This window comes from Phascolarctos cinereus, unplaced genomic scaffold (assembly GCF_003287225.1).
Source record: "Phascolarctos cinereus isolate Bilbo 61053 unplaced genomic scaffold, phaCin_HiC Scaffold_5;HRSCAF=322, whole genome shotgun sequence".
Lineage (NCBI taxonomy): Eukaryota > Metazoa > Chordata > Mammalia > Diprotodontia > Phascolarctidae > Phascolarctos > Phascolarctos cinereus.
In genome coordinates this window covers 103,891,844-103,916,041 of record NW_027555958.1, presented here as the reverse complement: position 1 = coordinate 103,916,041, position 24,198 = coordinate 103,891,844, and the positions used below count along the sequence as shown (strand labels likewise).

General features: G+C 35.0%; 1 protein-coding gene across 3 annotated transcripts in view; it reads left to right on the top strand.

The window, feature by feature from the left end:
* Positions 1 to 18,382, top strand: part of TAB2 (TGF-beta activated kinase 1 (MAP3K7) binding protein 2) — a 107,643-nt gene extending 89,261 nt beyond the window's left edge. For 2 of the 3 annotated variants that reach the window (XM_020986582.2, XM_020986584.2), the window contains 4 exons: positions 9,620 to 9,780; positions 9,999 to 10,092; positions 11,002 to 11,082; positions 16,298 to 18,382. In XM_020986582.2, the coding sequence (XP_020842241.1) occupies positions 9,620 to 9,780; positions 9,999 to 10,092; positions 11,002 to 11,082; positions 16,298 to 16,440 (479 nt within the window). In that variant the 3' untranslated portion in view covers positions 16,441 to 18,382. Of the gene's footprint in view, positions 1 to 9,619; positions 9,781 to 9,998; positions 10,093 to 11,001; positions 11,083 to 12,596; positions 12,741 to 16,297 lie in introns of all 3 variants that reach the window. The other variant, XM_020986585.2, reaches the window with a different exon arrangement.
* The last annotated feature ends 5,816 nt before the right edge of the window (positions 18,383 to 24,198 follow it).

Below are 24,198 nucleotides of genomic sequence, written 5' to 3'. Positions count from 1 at the left end.
CCCTGGACCTGTGAGACCAGTCATTTGAATTTCTATATGTAAGAAGCTCCGTCATGAAGTTCAGATCATACAAGTAATAACAGCATGATGAGAAGAACCAGTTTTGTTTTTATTCTGTTTACAGCATGACACGTGCTTAGTTAAACTTTTTCTTAAGAGAAGTTTTACTGTTCCATTATTATCTGTAGTTGTTCAACCTTCTCTGTATAAATTGCTGTGAAATTCAGGACTCCTTATTTGCAACCAGCACTCAAAAATGGAAGGAAACTGGTTTCATCTAACTTCTGTTACTGTGTTTAGAGAAGTTATTGAGGAATGGTTGTATTTATTTTCTTTTTCATAGGGTTTTTTCCTCATTAAATATGATATTTAAGAAGTTAAAGTTCTAGGATAATTAGAGTTCCTACCTCTAAAATTACCTTAATTGTTCATTAACTTGTCCTTTTTAGTAATAAAAGACAGACAAGAGCAAATTCTACTGTACTTTTTTTTTAATCTACTGATATACAGTATGGTTATCCCAGTGGCAAATTATTTCCTTATTAATTTAGGGCAGAATATTGACCCTACCATACCACGTTCCATATGAAATGTCTAAAAAAACCAAAACAGACATTGTGCATTTTCTGCACACATCTACCTGTGCCTTAGATGCTTAATTAGAAACTACATCACTTTAAGAGATGAAGAAAGAAGAAAAGTATGCTTGTTTGTTTTTATTTTAATGAAAAGTACCAATTTGGCAGCACAAAAGAATAAAAATTTTCATTTCCATAAAGGAAATTGTAGTTGGAGAATTACATGGTGACCTTGCTCCATGTCTTGCTTGCTCTGTAACCATTTATCTAAGTTGTCCTGATTCTCAGTAAGTTTGCTGGAAAGGTCTGAATATATTGTCACATTTTGTAAGTTTTACAGTAGGGATTGTGCTCAATGAGAACTATTTATTCATTTGCTATGTACTTTGTGACTGATAGTCACACCAGAAATATTTTTATCCCCATCTCACCCCTGGGAATCCCTGTGTTTAAATATCTCAGGACTGATTTCATTTATCTCCGTACAATTTTTACCTTTTTCCAAAATAGAGTTTTGTTTTGTTCTGTTTTTTTTGATTCAAGCATACATGTGTCAGAATTTTTTTTTCTTTGATTTTGGCAAATGATTCCTAAATAGACACCAATCTTTTTGTGAACATAGATAAGTTATAAACAAAAAAATACTAAGTCACGTTGCTGTAAGATGTGCCATATTAGTTAGAGGCAGCTAGCTAGTAGTGGACAGAGTACTGGATCTGGAGTCAGAGACTTGAGTTCAAGTCCAGTCTCAAACATTTACTAGTGAGGAGACCCTGGGCGAGTCATTTAACCTCTGCCTCAGTTTCCTCATCTGTACAATGGGGATAATAATAGCAACTACTTCCCATGAGGGTCAGATAAGATATTTTTAAAGCATTTTGCAAATCTTAAAGTTCTTTAAATGCTAGCTATTATTATTTTATATATGTATATGTTTTTTACCTTGTTTTCTGATACTTTTTTTTTAATAAACTCCAAAACAGATGGAGTTAGAGGAACCACATATTTATCTTGGGGCAGCTAGATGGCACAGTGGATAGAGTACTGGGCCTGGAGTGCAAATCTGGCCTCAGACATTTCTAGCTGTGTGACCCTGGGAAAGTTGCTTAACCTTGTTTGCCTCAGTTTCCTCATCTGTAAAATGAACGGAAGAAGGAAATGGCAACTCACTCCAGTATCTATGCCAAGAAAACCCCAAATGGGGTCATGACAAGTCAGATATGACTGAAAACAACTGAACAACAACATTATTATTTTGGTCCTACTCCACCGCTATTCTCAACCTTTGTTGTTCTTTTAACACTTTTGCTGTCATAGAAATAGAATTTTAGAACTGTGGCGGGGGAAAAAACTATGAAATCATCCAGGCCAACCCCATTTATAGACATGGAAACTGATGTCCGGAATGAATAGATAAGTCAGTTAAAGTCAATTAGCTGTTTAGTGATAACGGATTTCTGGACCTCCTTATCCAGTTCTATTTCTACTTTTCCATACTAACTCATTTACAAAAACATTATGACTTAAGCAGTAGTTACACATCAGTTAGTGGCAAATTTAATTAGAATCTAGATTTAACAATTCTTCAGATTTTGTCTGCAAAATCAAGCAATTCTTTGCTTGATTGAAAAGTGCTGTTTGAAATGAGATTGATTTAATTATTATAGTATAGAATTTATTGGTAAAGATGTATGTGTGTATCCACACACCAAAATGCATTTAAGAGATGGGCAAGAAGAAGACAGCAAAATGATTGAGGCAATGCTTACTGATACTTAGGAATTTCTTACAAATTAAGTTTCAGGCCATAAGCTATTTTGGGGTATGTGGTGGTGGTAGTGGGGTATGTATGTAACGAGAAAAGGAGCAGACAGATGATACAGTCCCAGCCAGTTGTTTCTACTGTGAATTTGGAGGTGCATTAGTACTTCAGATGTATACTCAGCTTATCTCCTGACTGAGCTTCTTTGTCATTGCTGGCCAAATTCAGGTATCAGTGCAGTTCTTGCCCTATGGGAGTTAGGAAAAATATAAGGACCTTTAAGAGACAGCTAGATTTGGAGTTTAGGTTCTCTTCTCCTGGCCTGCAACCCTTTGAACTTTTTGTGCAAAAAGCATTTCCCTAGTGGAATTCAAGTAATATTTGATCATTATTTTAGCAAGGAATTGCAATGTCTTTTGAACTCCCACAATTTAATTTTTATGGTATAAGCCAGAGTGGTCAAACATATGACCCACAAACTGTGGCCAGTGAATACTCCCATAAAATGTAATTGGGAATTATTTAACAAAATAAACTAAAATATAATGCAATTAAACATAATTTTAAATTGTGATTTTTTTTAAGGCAATATGCAGCCCACAGGGATGCATTGAATTTGACACTATTTGTGTGGGGAATTATTAAATTGTAGGGGAGCCTGACTCCATTTGTGAAAATGATATTCCTGAAGTTGTGGAAACTTGCTGTTTCAGTGGAGTTTGGAGGTAAATCAGAAGTAAAATTTGTTCTTGATTTTTCTTCTTTGAGACCTGGAAGATGGCACATACAAATTTACCTTCATTTTCTTATAGTGCTTGAAACCTGAATTGCTACTACACAGGCATTTCATGTTGTGTTTTCCAAAAGAACATAAAATGAAATTCCCAGGATCACATTTTCTAACTATTCTTTGAAACATGTCCTCAATACTGTATTGTTTTGTGCTTGAATTTATTAAAAATATCTTTTATACATCCTTATCTTGGTATGTTGCCGTTAAAATACGGTTGAAATCACACATTTTGGGAGAATTAACCCTATGGAGTATAATTAAGTATCACACTGTTCTAAATAATAGTGTTCATTTGTTTTAAAGAAATTGGGTTTTTACTTTTTAAATGTATATCATATAATATACTTGTAGTATATACACATGTAGTATAGTATAAATATATATTGTAGTACATTATACGTTATCATTTCCGACTAAAGGTTCTATTAAAAAAGGCATCTATTAATAACATTATTTACATTTAAACAATTCAGTTAAGTTCAACACATGTTTTAAGTGCCTACTATGTGTAGCAAGTATGCTAATGGTGTTTTTAAAAACTCAAAGAATAAGCACTCCACATACTATTCAAATCATAAGTTTGGTTTTCTATTGCAAATCACCATTGGCTAAAGCTATTGTTGCCACTTTATCCACAAATAAGAAAATACAAAGAGTTATGACAAGGTTGTTTGGTTTTGGTTTTGGTTTGAAGCTGATCAACTCTAGGTGGGAGAGAAAAGAATGTGCTGATTTCCTTTAGAAAATATTGTTGCTTTCTAAACTTGATAGTCATTGCAAGTTGTAACAGAAAATTCACCTCTATTGAACACGACACCATACTACACCCCCACAACGTACTTTGTAGCGTCCAAAGGAAAAGTAGATAATATTTCTAGAATATGTACGTACTGTCTTTCTATAGTAGTTCTCTTGGAGCTACTATAGAATTTTACTTTATTGACATTTTAATTAAGCTTTTCCATGCCTAAATAAAGGTAAATTAGAAAACATGCCTGCCCTGATAGGCTCTGGAATCAGAGGCTCTAACTACAAATCCCACCTCTGATGGTTGCAGGGTCAAAGGGGGCGAGGAGGAGATGGGTCAATATTGAACACATCATGTAACTCCCTGGGCTGTAAAAGGAGGGGATTGGACTTGATGGCCTTGGAATTCTCTTCTGACCTTAGGTCTGTGATCCTAGATGACCAGAAAGTTTTCCAAATTGCTCAGACAGGTGTTCTCTTTGAGAAACATTTGTAGTTGTTTCTATTAATGCCTCTTAAAGGTATTTAAATTTAACAGAATTTGAGTAATTTTAATAGCCAGAAAATGGATTTGTAAACAAATAATACTTACCTCACTAAAATTCAATTTGGGGTATAGATTATAAACATTACAATGGAATACTTGTTCTGTTTCCTTCTTTTTTTTATCTCACTAAAAGCAAAATAGTGTAATCCAAGCTCTCTTGGCTAAAAGATTTTATTATGTTGTGTGAATGTTAAGTATGTACCTTGGGTTATTTGCATGATAGAAATTGCTTAACAAAAACCCATGAAATGACCATTGCTTGTGACCTTATTGTCACATTTTAAAATACATGTAAACACCTGATAAATCATGTTAAAAACACATTAATGTTCAAGGAACCTTGAAAACAAACCACAAATTCTTAGGTGCTTTTTAATGCTTCATTTCTATAACAAAGAGGATTGAAAATTCTTATTGCCTGTTCATCTTTATTCAGTAAGTATTGACCAAGTACCTTGAGCAAGGCAGTAGGTACTATATTAAATACAAAATTGACTATGACATTGCTCACTGCCTTTTAGAGGAGTGTATAGTACATAATTTTTTTAAAAAAATTTCGTTCTCCAGTAACAACCAAAAAATGCTATTAGAAGAGAGAAATGAAAGCTCAGTAAAATTTTAATAATTCTGAATGAAAAGTTAAGAACATGGATTTAGAATTGGAGGTGATTTTAGAGGCATTTGGATCAGAAGTGTCAAACACCGAGCATGCTACCAGCAACAATTGCAGGCTCACACCGGATTAAAATGTAATTGGGAAATATTTAGCAAAATAAGGTTTTCTAAGTCAATATGGGTCCTGCAAGGATCCTCATGTATGGTAAAGCTCTTGGTTCTATTTGAGTTTGACATCCCTGATGTAGACCAACCCTCTGATTTTACAGGTACACCTGAGACCTAGATTGACTTCTCCTCTCCTTCTTAAATCTTCATTCTCTCTTTCTCCAAGGCCACCTCTGTCCCCAGAAAAAGTTTTTACTTGACCCTACAAGCCTGTAAGCTATTATTCCCTATTTTTTCATCCTTTCACAGCCATAAACCTGGAAAAAAAACTGCCTATTTCTTGACTCCATTTAACTCTCCTCTCACTTCTCAACCCCTGATTGCCCAAATCCAGTGCCTTTTTTTCACTCTTTGTTCTTCACTCCTCTGTTGCATTTGACATTGTTGATGACAATCTTCTCTGAGTTTTAGTGACATTACTCTTTTCTCTCCTCCAACCTGACTACTCTTCTGTCCTCTTTGGTGACTAGGGCTCTCATCACATTTCTCTGTAATCATCTCATCAGTTCTAAGGTTTATTTATCATCTCTATGCAGATGATTCTGAGATCTGTATATTGAGCCCCAGTGTTTCTTCTGAGCTCCAAATTCTGTATCACCAACTGCCCATTGGACATTTTAGACTGTGTGTCTTACAGGCGCATTCCAAAATAGTACTGATTTTTTTCCTCTTAAAACCTACCCCAATCCCTTCCCAACTTACACATTTCAGTCAAGGGTACACCATCCTTTGAATCACTCAGGTTCAGTACCTTAGAGCCATCCTCAGCTCTTCAGTCTTCCTCACCTTCTCATTCAATCAGTCGCCAAATCTTGTCAATTCTACCTCACTATCTCTTATGCATTCTCTTATGTTCACTTAAACAGCCACCATTTTTCTCTATTCACACAGCTACCATCTTAGTTCAGTTCCTCATTGCCTCTTGCTTGAATTATTCTACTAGCCTCTTTTTTGGTCTTCCTGCCTCATCTCCCCCCTCTCCAGTCCATGTACTCTGCATAAAAATTACTTTCTATTTCCCTGTATATGCTTTATATCTACTTATGAAAGATAGGTATTTAAATGTTGTTGATGGATTACTGGGTTACACAGATCGCCAGTAGCAGAGCCTTTTGGAATCTAGATCTTCTTACTCCAAATCCAGCACTGTTGCCATTGTACCATGCTTCATTGGGAAGTTTGTAAATCCTTAGTTTTTATTGTAATAATTCCTCTGATTTGATAATCCCTGGAAGATCCTACTTACACTGCTAATTTGCATAGCATGCACTTTTTTTCATAGAAAATATACTATGTGCGGACCATCAGAAGTCCAGATTAGTAGATGCCAGATTTATGAGGTTAACAATCTTATTTAACCACCTCCTAACTACATCTTATGTTGCTGTTCTCATTGTTTCTGGGTTACATTGTGGGGCCTCTATAGCCTACCTTCATCTCATTGAAATCAGTCTAAATATTTGTAGGAATTGGATTCAAGTGTGTTAGACCACCTTGGCTTATTGCAGTAGATGTGTGTAAGTACAACTCCATATTGTTCTTAAGCCACTCCATCTGTTAGACAATGAGGAAGTCAAGCTGTAGCAAACTTTGCATAATGATCTTCAGCAGTAACCCTTCTACTCACCTCACCTTTCCCCATGGAAAAGACTCGACTGTCTACGTTTTACTTCTGTTAGTGAGGTTGTACTGTATTTCTGTGTCTAAATACTGGCCTACCATAACAGTTTTGTTCTATGTAATATTCTTTCTAGAAAAAAGACCACTGCAATTTGCTATTTCTCTTCCAAATCATATATCCTTTCTCAAGCAAAGAAGTAAAAGTTATTTAATTTCTTAGTAATGTCATGACACCACAACTCTGCTGCCCTTGCATTCTCCCCTCTATGTACTAGCCTAGTACTTGTTCTCCCTCTTCTTATATCAATCCTTAAAAAGTGTGCTCTCCCAAGTATGCCTCTGCTACACATAACATATACCACTCCACTTTGGAAGTAATGGAATTAGAAAGAAGTTAGTCAGTGTCCTTACAGTTTATTTCTCTCTCCTCCCACTTCACTTTCCCCTTTCCTTCTTTCTGCCTTTTGTACTCCCCCTTTTATTAGCCTTCACATTCCCTCCCCATTAAATATCAAATGCTTCTGCTGATGTTCAGAGCATTTTCCCCACTTTATTTGCTAATTCACTGGCTAGTAATAAAAGGCTAACATTTTTGTTCTGGTTGTGAAGAGGCAAAAATGGTGATCATGAAGGCTTTTAAGAGAACAGGAATGATAATGGCATAAGAGGGCTCTGAGAGTTCTTTACTCCAAATAACTCTTAAGGGATCTATATAGCTAATCTTTGTAACTCATTTTAAGATAATGCTTCTGTATAAGAGCTAGAGCTAGTTTTAACCTTAAAGACATTTTGAAATATTCCTTCTGGTCTTTCCATATTAATTTGGACCAAAAACTGTGCCTTTCGCAACTTTGGTTTCATAGCTTTTCCAGGATTCTCTGAATCAAACATGCCTACCTAAAACATTACTCTCGCTCCTGCTTGCAAGCAGTTTGTGTATCTCCCAGCTATCCTATTCTGAAAGACATGACTGGGGGCTCAGGGACAGCTACCTTTTAACTAGGAGAATGCCTAGTCGCCAACTTTTCCTCATCAAGGCTATCTGAGGTAGAAACTTTAAAAATTCTGGTTGGAAAATCAGCTTCATCATAATCAAACATAATACATTATTCACTTCTTCTGTGCATGATATTTAATAGATGTAATTTTATTTAAATAGTCTTCATTATAACTTAAAAATATTGTTTTGGCCTTTTTGTTATTTGAGTGGCCTCTCTAGCTAAGTTTATATTTTGAGGATGAAGGATTTGGAGATGAGAATGGAAGGTAAGTATTTCTTCTATGTATTCTTTTTTGCTCTTCTTCCTATCTCTTTTTCCTTCATTAATAATCTAATAGCTACTAGAATCCATACTTTTTTTTTTAAGGTAATAAACCAATATTTCCAGTGTGGTCAGTTCTTTAGGATAGGGAAAGAAAAAGCAGAGAAAAATGTAAACCTATGCATTTCCTATTTTAATGTCTGATCCTTTGGTCAGCAAGAGAACGTGTGTGTGTGTGTGTGTGTGTGTGTGTGTGTGTGTGTGTAATGCCTACTATGTGCCAGGGTCTGTGCTAAGCCCTTTTTATAAATAATATCTCATTTAATTCTCTTAACAACCCTGCAAGATAGGTGCTGTTATTATCCCTATTTACAGTTGAGGAAATTGAGGCAAACAGAGGTTAAATAACTTGTCCTGGATCACTCAGGTAGTAAGTATCTCAGGCTGGATTTGAATTTAGGTCTTCCTGACTCCATGACCATCACTCTAACCCCTGTATCACCTTGCTGCCTAAGCTCATCTAGCTGAGCTTTGGAATCCATTGAGTATTTTCTTAGTTGCTTTTCTACCACCTCAGGTCAAACTCCAGTTAATAATCTAGGTTCTGTAATATCCTATATGGTGCTATTCAGTGATCAGGATAGTAGTTGATTATTCCTTTAAGAAATTAATTTTATGGAAATGGTTTGCATGATTGCACATATATAACCTATATCAAATTGTTTACTGACTCGGAGGGGGAAGGGAAGGAATAAGAGAATTTGGAACTCAATATTTTTAAAAATGAATTTTTTAAATTGTTTTTACATGTACTTGGGAAAAAATGAAATACTCAAAAAAAGAAATTATTGGTTCATTCTGTTTCATTGAACCACTAGATATTAGAGCTAAAAGAGAACTGCAACATTTAATCCAAATCTTCCCCCTCACGCCCACTCCCACTCCATTTTAAGAAAGAAAAAACTGAAGTCTATAGTTAAGTGACTTACGTAGGATATTGATAGTGTCCCAAAACCATTGTTTTGGTAGAATCAGATGGGACCTAATATGTTCAGGAATCAGGTGTTGAAGGCATATTGTTTTCTTGTTTTTTGCCTTTCTCTTCCCAGGTCTAGTTTAGTGCTTGACACTAGTGCTTAAATGCTTATTAGACTGATTTCAATGTGGAAAATTTACATAATCTCTCTTTCAGAAAACAGTATTTGGGTTATCTAAATGATCATATTCATCCTCAGATCTGACAAACCAGAAGTCAGTATTGTAACATGCAGGTCTAAAACTTTTGACCAAAGTGGCCAGTTAACAAATTGGAACACTTTTTACTTTAGATGATCAAAATATTGTTGGCATTAAAAATGTCCCTGTTGTAATAAAAGAGATTGGAATCATTTAGGAAATCTTATTATTTTTCAGAAATACTGATTTCTATTTCTACTTCCAAGATTTTCCAAGGTTTTTCAAGCGTTACTTCAATAAGCAATTAAATAATCTGGATAGGACCTTATGTTTATTAATAATGTGTTGCAGCTTTACTGGTACACCAGAAGGCCAGGATGGAACGGCTTCAACGAGAACTTGAGATTCAAAAGAAAAAGCTGGATAAACTAAAATCTGAGGTCAATGAAATGGAGAATAACCTAACTCGGAGGCGCCTAAAAAGATCGAATTCTATGTCCCAAATTCCTTCAGTAAGTTTAAGTCATAACTGCCATTATCTGTATATTTTAGCATAAATACCAGCTGTCCTTTCATAAAAAAAAATCTTGACTTATTTCTCCAAAATTACAGTGAAAACCTTTTTTTTCCTGTTTCCTACCCTCTATTAGACTTCCCTTTCCCCAGACTAACTTGACTTGAATATTTGAGGATTAAACAGAGATCTATCTTACATGAAATTATTTTTCAGCTTGAAGAAATGCAGCAGTTAAGAAGTTGTAATAGACAACTGCAGATTGACATTGACTGTCTAACCAAAGAAATTGATCTTTTTCAAGCCAGAGGTAAAGTATTGACTCAATGCATAATCATCTGAAATATTTTTCATTAATTTACTTTTTCTTTCTTGTCTTGCCAAAAAATCATTTGTAATTCATAATCCTATTGTCTAAGTATATGACTATTTATTAGAGTACTTTTTAAAGGAAAATTGGCATTTCCACTATGTTCTCAGCTTGTCAGAAAATATCTCTGTGTGGTCGGTCTAAGCTACCTTTTTATTCATCAAAAGAGACAGGATTGTTCTGCTACATCGTTTTTGAATATTTGAAGAATTAATAAAAAGAAATATATTTTCAAGGAGATTTTTACTAAATATTGAAGCATTTATTTTTGCCACTTCCTTTTTTTTTTTAAACCATTCAAAGTCCTTGCTGTTGAAGACATAAAGACAAAGGCCTCTACTTCAGTCACAATTTTATTTGGCATTGAAAGAGAAGAAAATAAATAAGATAAATGGCTTAAAATTATAGTTCTATGGTGCACATTTTCCCCTCTATTTACTATGTGTTTTCTACATGTTCTCAGTAATAAAAAACAGACATTTTATGGAATAACTTTGTTTATAATTTCATTTAGCCCTATGTAACCTAAATTTATAGTTGGAGAAGTAGAAAACGCTCTGAGAGGGGAGGAAGTCAACATAGTTGGAGTTTAAAATGTAGTCTTTAAAACAGGGTTCTAGAGATTAAGCTCCAAATTATTTCTAATTCTTACCCCATTTCTTAGAAGTTCTTTCCCTTTTTTACCCATGATTGAAAATTAAGGGTAAACTCACACTTCACTGAGAGTTGACTATAATATGAAATCAGTGAAAAGGATTACCAATATTTATGTTTTTATGATTATTAGAAAGAATATTTTTTAAAACAAATATTTTTGAACTTTAAAAAAAACCCTATCTTTTGTTTCAGGACCACACTTTAATCCCAGCGCAATTCATAACTTTTATGACAATATTGGATTTGTAGGTCCCGTACCACCAAAGCCCAAAGGTATGTGAAAAAAAAAGTCTTACCTTGCAAGAGCAAAATTTTTAAATCCTGTGTTATTTTTAACAACTTCTACTCTAGGAGCACATCAGCTGAGCACCATGTACTTTAATATATTTCCATTACTGGTGAATTCATTAAAAGGATTTTTCCTGTTGTTTTAGATTTGGGGAAAAATTTTTCAGAGTTGTATTAGTACAATTAACCGTATTTTTTATTAACTTTTGCGTGCATTTAGTTTTTACTATATATTACCCAAATATTGAGTCTTAATAGATATTTACCAATTGCAAAAATTTGTGTTCGAAAAGTCACATGAACACTGTCCTCATCTCCCAAGTTTGGATAAGTTTTTAGACTCTTAAGGTCATAGAGAAGTTCTTTTTCAAAAGCAAGGATACAGGTGTTTTTGCTTTAAGAAAACTTCATATATGAAAATCTGATTATTTAAATTAAATTAGGGATGCTTATTTGTATTTTTAAAGGATTCATTGTTTCCTTTAAATGGTGAGCACCCAAAATATATTTAAAATGTGATTTAAACACACTTTTTCAGGAATGTAAGTGTTGAATAAAGTGAGGCAGACTACTGGCTTATTCATCAGTGTTATGAAGTTGTAATGTTATGATTTTATTGACACGATAAGTGTACTGGTCAGCCTTTTTAGGAAAATTTCAACTGAAATTCAACTGAAATTGGCCTAGTGGCAAGAGTCGAATCTAATGTCAGGGTCCCTGAGTTTGGATTCTAGCTCAGCTTCTTGCTATCTGTATGATGGTGGTCAAGCAACTTCCCTTTCTCTGACCTTCACTGTTTCTTAGTCATAAAATAAGGAAGGTTGATTCTGAGTCACCTTACAGCCATAAATCCTATAATCCTGTATTAGTGTTTTATAAAGGCTGATTGGTGTCCACTAGAAATGAATTCCACAATTAATAGTCAGTTCTGAAGATTCAGAGCATATGCCCCCACACAACAAGTAATCTACAGTGAAAATTTTCTCAAAAGACGATATGTGTGTTAAGAATTTGTGCTTCTTTTACATAGCAAAGAGTTATAAAGGTCAATGAGTGAAAAGTTTCAGTTTGAATTACAGCAGAAAAGCAATAAATGATTAAAGCCAGAACAAGCATTTAGAAATAAAGCTTCATTATGTATGTATTCTGAAAGAATCCATGTCAGTTTAGATGATAAGGGTAGTGACATGACGTGAATTCTAATGATAATAAAATGAAAGGAAAAGGAGAGCAAAGGAAGGATGAAGCTGTGGGAATGGCTAGAATAAGTAATATTATTTTGACATTATAGCCTAAAAAAACACAGATGAGTATTTTATTATACAAAAATATTTAATTCTCCCATCGGGGAGAATGAAAATAATAGAAGCAAATTAACCAGCAGTTAAAAGTAGATTGCCATTTTCCAAATTCAACCTGAAAATATGACTAGTTGGGACAGTAAACTGCTTTACTTGAACTCATCAATAAATAAACAATGTCCTTGCTTTTATATGCAGGTGAAGTTGAGGCAGCAAAATTGACTTCAAATCTTATCCTTGAAGAAGGAGGCTGTTTTCTAATGGTTTTAGAATCATCTTTAAGTATTTTATTCCACCGAAGCTAAAACCTATTAAGTTTCATGAACAGAAACTAAAAACCTTGTGAGTTTCCAATAGTGAATCTAGTATTGAAATATGCAAAATTATTTCTGCCAATATTGGTTCAGCTATGAATTAGCATTTTCTGTTGTGCCTTAAGTAGAGAATTGTGTGTTGTGAAAGAGAATACAATCACAAGGTGCTTCTTATGGCTGCTGGGGGAAAAATTATTTTCTGGAATCTGATTTTTCATTATTATATTAATGAGAATTCAAAAGTTTGCATTTTACCACATTTTGAATTACACTGTAATTCTTTTTTCTTAATATGTACTCCTTTTGGCTAGGACACTTCTAAAATTGATTCTTCCCCATGCATGTTTTCTGTTATATTCTATAAATACACCATTATTTCTTTGTCGGAATACCTCACACTGTCTAGCATAAGTCATCAGTGTTCATATTCTAGAAAAATATGTTCTCTCCTTTTAGAGCAACACAAATTAATATGCCTTGTGATAGTTCTGAACTTTACCATATTGAAAATTGATATGTTTGTATTTGAGCAAAGTATTAGCAGTTTCCTCTTAATGAAAAAAAAAATTCTTGATTGTCCTGTATACAGATAGACTTTATATGAGAGCTTCCTGGTTATTAAATTGAGCCTTGTGGTATTTGATAATATGAAGTAAATATGATCTTTATTGTCTCAGATCTTTACTCTAAATCAAGTCTGCCCTAAATACCAGGTTTTATTTTCATATCTTTTTCTTTATTCCTCAAATTTAAACCTTAGGAAATACTACTTCTCCATTGATGGAATGATATACTTGATGAGGGAAAATTATACCTCATGTAACAGTCAGATTTCTTACTGTGACATGTGATAATCTGTATACAAACTTTAGTCAACTTTTAATTGTCTGTTACCTACTGAGCTGGAAAAAGACTTTAAACCTTGATGCTGCACGCTCTCTCTGGCCCATTTTAAATAGTATTAGAATGCTTTATGGAAAAATACTGACTGGCCGTGTTTCCATATAACCTCAGTAGTCTGGGGTAGTTGAGATTAAGGACATTCAGAATTTGTAAATTTTCATACACATGGCCACCTCAGAACACAACCTCAGGAGGTGTTTCATCCTAATGTGCATTGGTGAATAACCAAGCATGCAAGCAAACCTAGTGTTCATCATTGTTCAGTAGAGCTGAAGCATAATTGTCATGGAGACAAAAAGGAGAAGCAACCTCAGAAAATTGTGATGTTTAGGTATCAGAATCATATTGTTGTCAGTACAAGATTTAATGGGCATTGATTGTTGTCATGAATAAAGTATGTGTTATTCATGAACAAAATATTGTTATTTATTAATAAAACAAATTCTTTGGTTAGATTTTTAAAAGTGGCCATAGCTATCCTTGTAGGAAGCATTTTTCATTATTAACCTTGACAGAATTTCTTCACTGTAGAAAGATCTTTACTATATAAAGCTCTATTACAAAAGCACACAGATTTATATATTATATATTTTCATTAGAAATAGAATATTTTTTGCTTGAATAAAAACTAAAAAGAAAAATTAAGCCTTTGCCCTAAGACACATTTAAAAGTACCACTGCTCTCAGTAGGCAAAGTTAATTTTGTTTTTACTCATGAAATTAATTTTGCTTCTTAAATCTGTTTAAGATAATTAATATCAGCTTTGGTAATATGTAGCAACCTGATCATGCAGTTTTGAAATCCACCTTGCATTTTCCCCTTGATTTAGCTGATGTTTCATTTCAGAATAAATCTATAAAATGAATTGATGATGATGCCTTTGCCTTTGCAAATGAAGCCCAAAGTTACTCTAGGTACAGTGTATTGCATATAGTCATGCTGTCTTCCTATAAGAAGAAAGCCTAGAAGAGAAACCTTTATTTTGCTATGTATTGAGCAGACTTGAAAGTCATCATCTTATAATTCCCCTTTTATTTGCATTTTTATGTAATCCACCAACACAAATAACTAACTCTTCATATCAGGGGTTCTTAACCTAGAATCACAGTTCTTCCAGCCGCCCCCCCCTGAGAAATTAGTGGATAAATTTCAAGAGTCCATGAACCTGCATGGGAAAAAACAATTACACCTTTATTTTCACTAACCTGCAAGTGGGGAAACAAAAGATAGTCTCTGCTCTCAAGAAGCTCATATTCTAATTGGAGGAGACAACACATAAAAGAAAGTTCAGCTGTAGGGCAAGTGGTAAGGCCTGGTGGACCTCCATCTCATCACATGGAATAGTTGTTGATTTCTCTCTCCTTCAAAAGCTGTGACATGTCAAGCAGCCAGGAAGAAAGGAAGAAGACAAGAGGACTAAGGCACCTCTTGTGGTGATGGTGCTTCCCAACACACAGCAGTCCCAAATAGATACTTCGATAGGAACACGACAAAATAATTAAAGAATTTTTGTACCACTTTCTTAACTCCAGGCCTCATCTTAAAATATTTCGTTTAATTTAAAACCATTTCAAAAATGCTTTTTTTGTTGATTTTCATTTTTAAAGAAAATAAAAACAGATAGAAAATATATCACTTGAGACTTACATTTTCTTTTTTAAATTTTAGTAATTTTTATTTTGAAGTTATTTTGAACTTGACAGTCAGCAACAAACATGAGTAAAGAAGACTAAAGAGGATCACATGTGAAACCACGAGTCTCCATTATGTACAACTTGTGTTTTTAAAGGAAGAAAGCCAATTCAGTGTGCCAGTTTCAAAGCTATCCCACTTGGCTTTCTCTTTTTGAACCTTATGTTCTCTGCTTTTTTAAAAAAAAATTCTTCAGTGATCCTTTCTTTTCTTTCTATATTTTGGTGTAATTATTTCTAGTCCTTTTCTCCAATTAGAAAAAAAAACACCTTATAACAAATAAGCATAACCAAGCAAAATAAATCATGCGTTGACCATGTTTGACAATGGTGTGTCTCAGTCTTGCCTTTGAGTCTCCCACCTGACAGGCAGTGGATTGAATCACATTTTCAAGACAATATAGAGAAGGAAAAAAATGTTCAGAATACAGAAACAGGTGGTAGGAGGAGGAGAAGCTTTTATGCTACTCCAGTAGGAAATAGAACTAGACTTCAATGACATGCACATGTGCTATTTTAGCTTAGTAACAGAAGGTCACTGCAGAAGCTGTAGTGGGCTATTAAGAATCTTTTTCGCTACCATAGTATAAGCAAAATAGAACTGAGGAGTAAGACACAGGATGTACAGCATTATTACTGAAAATTGCTCCAAATCAAATTAGCTTCTCTGTATCTCTTTCCTGTGTTATAAACTGGAAGGAGGAGGGGAATGATGCCCTGAAACCCCACCCCCACCCTCACGCACAGGAATACCGTGACATTTAGATAATGTCTGTAAGTGGTGGTGTTCCCCAGAGAAAGAAGCAAGGGGATGAAAAGGGTGGGATGTCATGGTGTGAGGTAGTGGTTAAACTTCGTTAACCTATTACTTGATGCTATGTGTTAAAAGGCAATCTTATATTAAAATTATCTAATATTTTAATAGACCTTGTGATTTTTTTTCCTCTCTAGCTTTGATTTCTAACTAAAAATGTTTTTGGCTTTTTGCAGATCAAAGGCCCATTGCCAAAACACCAAAATCTCAAGACGCAGAGGAAGATGAGGGAGCTCAATGGAATTGTACTGCCTGTACCTTTTTGAACCATCCAGCCTTAATCCGTTGTGAACAGTGCGAGATGCCAAGGCATTTCTGAGCCACAAGGCCCAATATCTTCTCTAAAAAACCATAACAGATTTTCAAGGAACTGTTCTGTCATTGGGGGAAAAATGTTTCGTTGATACATAGGATTTTGCAAAATTGAAGGTGTGACAAGATGGTGTTTTGCTTATGTTAAATGGCAGCCCACAGAGATAACAATACCTCAGTGTTGTGTTGCAGGCAGTTGAAATTCATCACATGAAAGGTAATCTACTGAAAGACTTGGTTGCAGCTGCCTAAACCATGTACAGTATTACCAATATCCCATTAAGGATAACTCTTGTGTTCAATACGTGGGTGTTCCCAAAACAACTTTTCCCCCTATGTCACTACTGAATTTTGACAGGGGAAAGTAATAGAATGGTAGCTTTTTTTGTTTTTTAAAGCTTTCAGTGAAACACTACATAGATGGAAAAAATTAAAAAGGAACAAGATTTAACTATTTAAACTTTTGCTGCCACTTAGTGCCAATGGATAGGGGAAGAACTTGACAATTCTGTGGTACTCTTGGCTTTGTCTTTGTCTTCCCTGAAAACATCTCTACTCTGTGAAGTTAGCATCAGTCCAGTCATGTCTGAATATGAGAAGGGAAATAGTGTGCATTGTCTGTAGAGGACAAATGGTGAAATACCCTTGCTTTTCTTACTGTACATAGCTCTAGAGCCTGCTTTAAGTGACTTCTTTTCTTTATTATTTTCTCGTATTTCTCTATGTATAGTGTAATAGTCTTTTGTTAACTTTCTTTTTTCCCTTTTAGTGATTAAGCACGATCATGTCCTTTTTTTTAAAGCTTTATCTGAGAGAAGCAATGCCTTAAATTAAATAAAAAAAAAGAGCATTAATGAAATGAAACTATGCACAAAATAACTTTACTCATTCTGTGCCTTGCCCTTGTAAATGCTGTACTGTGAAGACCTGCAGATGCAGCATGGTAAAAATGCAGGAAATATGGGAAGATTTATGCATTTAGTTCACTCTGTACAATGAATTTTATGGTGGGTGACTCAGCAGTGTTTTGTCCTTCACAAGGCAACTTAAAACAACAGATTATCTTCAACCTACCAAGAGAGCAACAAGAATAAGCTTGCTTCATCCGCCTGGGGTGTTGCAGAACTTTCAAGAGATATTTATTGAGGAAGTACACACAATATCAAAACCAGCAACTGCATCACACAACCTTCCCCCCCCCCCCTTTTTTTTTTCGAGAGAACTTTAAATATTTTACTGTTTGGGCAATCAGTTTCTAAACCTGACTTGGTGGCAATGTCACATATATTTATAAAATGAGGCTAGCCATATTTAGGAAAACAGAAGAAAAGCTGGAAAAGGAAAAGCCAACAAGCAGACTTGAACACTGAAGCAAACCTCAAGCATCTCTTTATTTTTTTTTTTTAATAAGGAAAACTACTCAGATGATCAGGAATGTACGTAATTGAATGAAATCAAGCAAAAGGAATGACAGTATGCATTTATAAAGGACAACATGAAAGGAATTCTGTAGCAGCACTTAGGATGAGGCTAAAGGAAGTACTAAAATGTAGCAAAAGGCAAGAGACAAAGTAAACTGTCATCCACAATAAACATTTGCGAGTGGACATTTTAAAACGGAACAGGATTATTACAGTCGTAAGTGAATGCAAAAGCCTTGGCTTTGAGGGCTTTGCATTTTGTAGATGGGAAGAAATATGACAATCCCAAGTAGTTAGGCAGAAGAACCAAAGCACTTGCATTTGATGCGTTTTGTTTTTAAAACGAGGCCTTGTTTTTTTTCAGCTTCATCTGCAGTTCTATGTGAAGATTGATAAATCAGTTTTTACCTGTTTTATTAATAAAACCTAATTTGGATATCTTGAGTTGATGGTTTTGTGATTTAGATGGGCAAACTGTCTTTGTAACAGATAAGTTATTTATAAAAATTAAAAAAAGTTATATTCTAATGTTGAATTTTGTGACTTGTTTTTAACCTTGTAGAAGAGTGAGTAAGTATACTCCAGTGGAACATTAAATAAGCATTTGAACCAGGAAAAGAAATTAAAATGCAAAAATTCCGTATTGTGGTGTTAGACTGGTTCGCTTAGATTATTTTTCATCAGACCATTTGCCCAGCTTTCTCCACAACAGGTAAAAAGAAAGTTGTAAAACTATTTGTTGTTTGTTTTTCAAAGGAGCCAGGACAGTGAACAGTAAGTCTCTTTTTCAATAGTTTGTGGAGGGAGCCTTAATTTATGCAACTTTTCCTTGTATTTCTCTTCCATTTTAGAGGCTCACCCCTGTGATGAAAGTAAGTGAAAAACTGTGGTACAGTAGAAGGGGCACTGGGTGTGGCAGGAGGCGGCCTACGTTCACATCCTGATTTGGGCAGTTGCTGTTCCTGCCTCTCTGTAACCTTAGAAAAGTGACTTTGCCCTCTGGGCCTTGGTTTTCTCAGCTGTAAAAGGAGGGGGGATTAGAATAGATGACCCACCTCTATCTTGAGATCCTGTAAGTGGTTTCAGGTCACTTAAATTTCAGTGGAGATAACTTTCAAATGTAGACTTTCCAAAAATTGTGAATCCGTTACTTGACCTTGAGAACAGAAACGAATTGTTTTCTCTAAGATGGTGATAAAGGAAAAGCACATTCTTAAAAGAACTGGAAAAGGCACTGGGTGAATCTGTCTTGAAATACAACCGGAAGGAAACACATCCTGCAGTGAGGGAGGGTGATGCCAGCATATGTTGGTGCTCTTTAGACTCCTTGCAAATGATTGAATTGAAGTGGAATGTAATCGTGCAAACCTGAGATGGAAAGATTGGAGCCTTTTTGTTTTTCATCCATAATTATTCTTTGGTTCTGGTGTTCTTTGCATTTAAAAATGTATTGCTAGGCAGTTGATGTGAACTGTTCAAACTTCTCAGGGAAACATGTCTATGAAATTTGTCAGCTTTGCTCTTCTCTACCGACAGCTAGCACACATTGCTAAGATGCATTTCATACTGCATGTTTCTGTGTCCATATCTGTGGGGGGGTTTTTTTCAATTTTGGTAGAATTGATTATACATTTCTTTAGAAATTCCAGCTGCTTTTCTTAAATGAATGACCAGTCTGAGCTACATCCTACTACTTGGTTATGTTAATAACGGGAGATAGGAATTAAGCAGTTTCACATAATACATCGACCAAAAAGGAGCTTGTTTTAACCTGTTGCCTTTTTTTTTTTAACCACTGCTGCACTAAAATGTGGGGAAATTGACTGAGTGAGTTCATTGATTTTTCCCATCCCTGTTACACAGCAGCAGCAATACTGACAAGCAGTGACACAGCTAAAAGTAAAACAGAGAACTTACTCATCCCTTGATTAAATTGGAGTTGGCTGTATGGTCTCGATTGTGTTCAACCAGTAATTTGTTTAAGAGGCAGCAGCTAAACAGATGGCTGATATTTGTGAACTCGATGTCAGTATTCGTGATCTCATTGTGTTTTTACTATTCTAGAATACAAGAATTCTATTTCTAGTCATCTCTTCATATATCAAGTGGAATCAATGTTTTTAATTTAAAAAAATAAAATTACATTATTAATATCCATTTTACTTGAAGATTAAATGGCTGAAGACTACCTATTAAGTCATTACTTGTATGTGAGTAAATGTAATTGAGCTAGCTGGAGAAAATAAAAAGCCTCTTCTGAGGGAGAACAATTTAGCAGCTTTGTATTTGTTAAACTGTGTTTCTTACCTGTGTGATACCTTCAGGAATCTGGCTTTACAGGACAATTTTTAATAGTTAAATTTTGTAAAAAAAATGTCAAGTAATGTGTCATTTTAGTGTACTTATTCAGTGATTAACCTCCTACATTTCTGGCACATAGTGAATCAGATTAATAGTGACAAAGAAGGAATGAATTGCTATATGTAACTATTTAGGAAATCATGAGACCAGTAACAATTCCCTTAAAACTGCTACTTGTATAGATATAAATCTATGTAAATAAACATTAAAGGCAGCTTAGTCTACTGGATAGACGTACTACTGGACTCTGGGAGCCAGAAAAGTTGGAACCTTTTTCAGGTTTCACCATTAATTTACTGTGTAACCATAGGAAAGTTACCTGGTCGTTTTTCTGTAGGCTTCAAATCCCTGTCTTTTAAAGTAGAAATAAACATACTAGGTAGAACCCTATGCATCTCACAGAGATGTGGAGATAAGTGGCATTTCTAAAGTTCTCCCAGCTTCCCAGAGGAAAAGCACTATTTTCAAACGGTGGGTTCATATTTGCATCGATGAATTGTGCATGGGGTTTTGCCATTTTATGAACTTTTAAGAATTTTAAGTTCTTTTATCAGCAGTACTAATTACAAAGGTAAGTTTTATGTCATTTATCTCTGGAAGTACTCTATGGGGCATCTCTTCAGTGGATCAGATTTGCAGTTTCTGTAATAGAGTCCTTTTCCCCACTCAACTCCAAGGTTAGTTACCAATGGAAAAGATTATAAAGTTATTGAAGGTTAATATGAAGGATGCAGGTGTTTTTATAGTTTTGTTAAATGTCCAGCTATCTTAAAAATGTACTTTTATGATGAAGCATAACAGGCAAATTACCTTCTCCAGGACAATAAATACTCTTCAAAGGAAATGCTTCAGTGTTTGTCACTCTGCATATTTGTCTCATACTTAAAACTGACCCATACTTCAGTCTTTTGGCTTTCTATTCATACCTTCTAAAAAGCCCTCATTTTCCTTCTGAAGAGGATACTTCTTTCCCATATCATCTATGCAAGAAAACTGTTATAACACGCAGTCCAAGGGGTTTTGCACCTATCTCCATGGTATAGTCAGCAAACAAAACAAATCTTCACCTGAGAAATTATTTCTAGAAGTACAAACCACCTAATCCTTTCAGCCCACTGTTTCACATCTTCCTACCTCCTTGTTAAATCATTTGCAGTATTCTGAACTACAAAACTATATACCTTTTAGAGAAAATCTAGTCTACACACATAGGTTCCTTTAAGTATTGGAATCAAATTCTGTACTCTTCCCCCTGTCAAAATTAGACCATACAACCTAATGTGTTAGAAAGGACTTGGGCAGCCAGCTAGTCAAACCTGTATCTGAAAGAGGTTTCCACTGTCATACACTAAACAGCAAGTCATCTGGCCTCTGCTTAAAGACCTCCAATGAGGGAGGACCCACCTCATTTTGAGGCAAGCCATCTTCCTTTTGGGTATCTGAGGCTGATCAGAACTGTGCTTTAACCTTCAAATACTTACTGCTTATAGTTGTCTGAGTAGAATTGCATGGATCCAAAACTCTTCACCATCCTAGTTGCCAACCTTAGATGTGTGTGTTCTAACATATCATTATCTTTCCTTAACTGGCACCCAGAACTGAATATTTGTAATCTAGTTGTGGTCTGATTAAGAGAAGACACTATGAAGCCCAAGGTCACAGTTTTTTTCACATAAGTGTTATACTTCTAATTAAAATTACTATGGCAGCCCACTAAAATGCCCAGGTCTTATTCAGAAAAATTGTTGTCCAACCATACTTCCGCATCTTGTACTTGTAAAGATTTTTTTTAACCTAAATTTTAGAGGATTTTTAAGTTTCATCTTTGATTAGAGATGTCCAACATTCTATGAGAACTGAAACACTCCAGTGATGAACCAGATTTAAATGTAATTGGGAAGTCTTTAATAAAATAAAAATAAAGCATAGAAAACCACAAATTAACATTAAGTCAATATGCAGCCCACAGGGATCCTTATGTGTGGCTTAATGGCCACTGTCTTAAGGTTCAACACAAGGCTATGCATAGCCTGTTAAGATCTTTGTATCTCTGACTTGACCATGGTGTCATTTGTCATCAGTTTTCTATCATCTGCAAATTTGTTGAACAGTTCATCTAAACTTTATCCAAGTCACTTAAATGAAAATATGAAATAGTGCAGGGTCAAGTGCAAATCCTTGAGGTATTCAATAATTTGTTAAGTACCTACTATGTCTAATCAGTGAGAATACATTCCCCCCCTCAAAAAAAAAAAACATGAAAGCCACTGCTGTCAAGGAACTTATACTCTGTCAGGGAAGCCAAGTTGACCTTGAATGATTAATAACTTCATTGAATGTAGCCTTTCACTTACTCCCAATTATCACCTACTCTCCATCTTTCCACCTTTTAGACAAAATGAGTTATGAGCTACTTTATTAAGTGCTTTGCTAAAACACCTACAATATTCTTATTTATCAACCAGCTTAGTAATAATGGCAAGAAAGAGAAATGAGGTTACACAAACATGACCTGTTCTTTAAAAAGTTGTGCTAGCTATTTGTAGCCAACAGGTTCCTTTTCTAGCTGTTTACTAGCCATTCATCTCTGATCATTCATTCTAGAATTTGCCCGAATTAAAATTAAGCTTATTGGCCTATAAATCCCAGACCATTCTCTTCCCTTTTAAAAAAAAAAATCAGAACATTTGTCCCTTTTCAGTCTGGTGGCAATTTTCATTTTCAGTGGTCTTTTAGATATCACTGAGTATGACTCAATTCTTTCAGTACTTGATACAGTTCATGTGACTTGAATTCATGAAGGACAGACCCGGATTAGATTTCTCCTTATCAGTTCCTCTACCTTTTTATGAACAAAATTCTCATTAGAACAAATGGAGACATCCTTGGCAGCTCTTTTAGCAGAAAGCTTCACCTTGTCTAGAGAATTTGAGTCTCATCACTATTATCTAAAAAGCAGTGTGGCATAAAGGATAGGTAGCTGGTATCAAACCGAGTTCTGACTCTTTTCCACTTCTGATATATACTGGCTGTGTTACGTCAACTAAGTCACTTGATCTTAGTGCTCTAAGCAATTCTTTAAGACTACGAATTGCAGAGGAGGTAGTTTCTCAACTGGAAATTCCCTGTGTCAATTAAATCACAGGTCCAATATTACTTAACCCTAGTACTGTTATCTCATACTGCTGTGCATAATGGTGACCTATTTCTTGAACTCTTCATCAATTTCTGATCAAGTGGTCAAAATGACAATCACTTCCATTTCTTCCGCCTTTGATTTTGCCCACCAATTTTTGCCCCCTTACCCCACCTCGTCAGTCTGGTCCCTGGATTTCCTCACGAGTATACCTTTTCACTTTTTTTTTTAAATCATGTTTTCGCTTTTACCTTTCCTATTCTGAATAAGGGTCATATTCCAGATAAGGCTTTCAACCCTGCAGTTCTCCATGGGATCAAATTTACCCCCTTGTGTTAGGATTTCTGGTTCTTCTTGCTTGTGGTCTAAACTTTGGTTTTGTTGCAGACATTTGAGGTAGTAGGTTTTGCTATTGGTTCCTTTCTTGGGCTTTCTTTTTTTATCCTATGAATTAATTTTGTCAGTTGCTATTCACTTTTATTGTAGCTACTCTCTAGGAGCCTAAATAGGTAGTTTTATCCTTTCCCACTTTTTTATTTTAAAAGCTTTTTATTAGCTTTTTAATATGACAAATTCTACCAGCCTTTGCACACTGCACTTCTGGCTGAGAGTCTGTCATTCCTGTATTTTATGCCATTATCTAGAAATCTAAATTCTATTCTTAGACATCATCTTAGCCACTTTAGAAATCTGTTCTGAAATTTCTCCCTCCAAATTGACTTCAATTGCCTAATCCAGAGGTCCAATCAACCTTCACACCCCTTGGCTTTAACTCTGTAAAATCATACATTTAGAGACAGAAGGGACCTTACAAGTCATTGAATCCCATCCCCCACATTTTACAGAG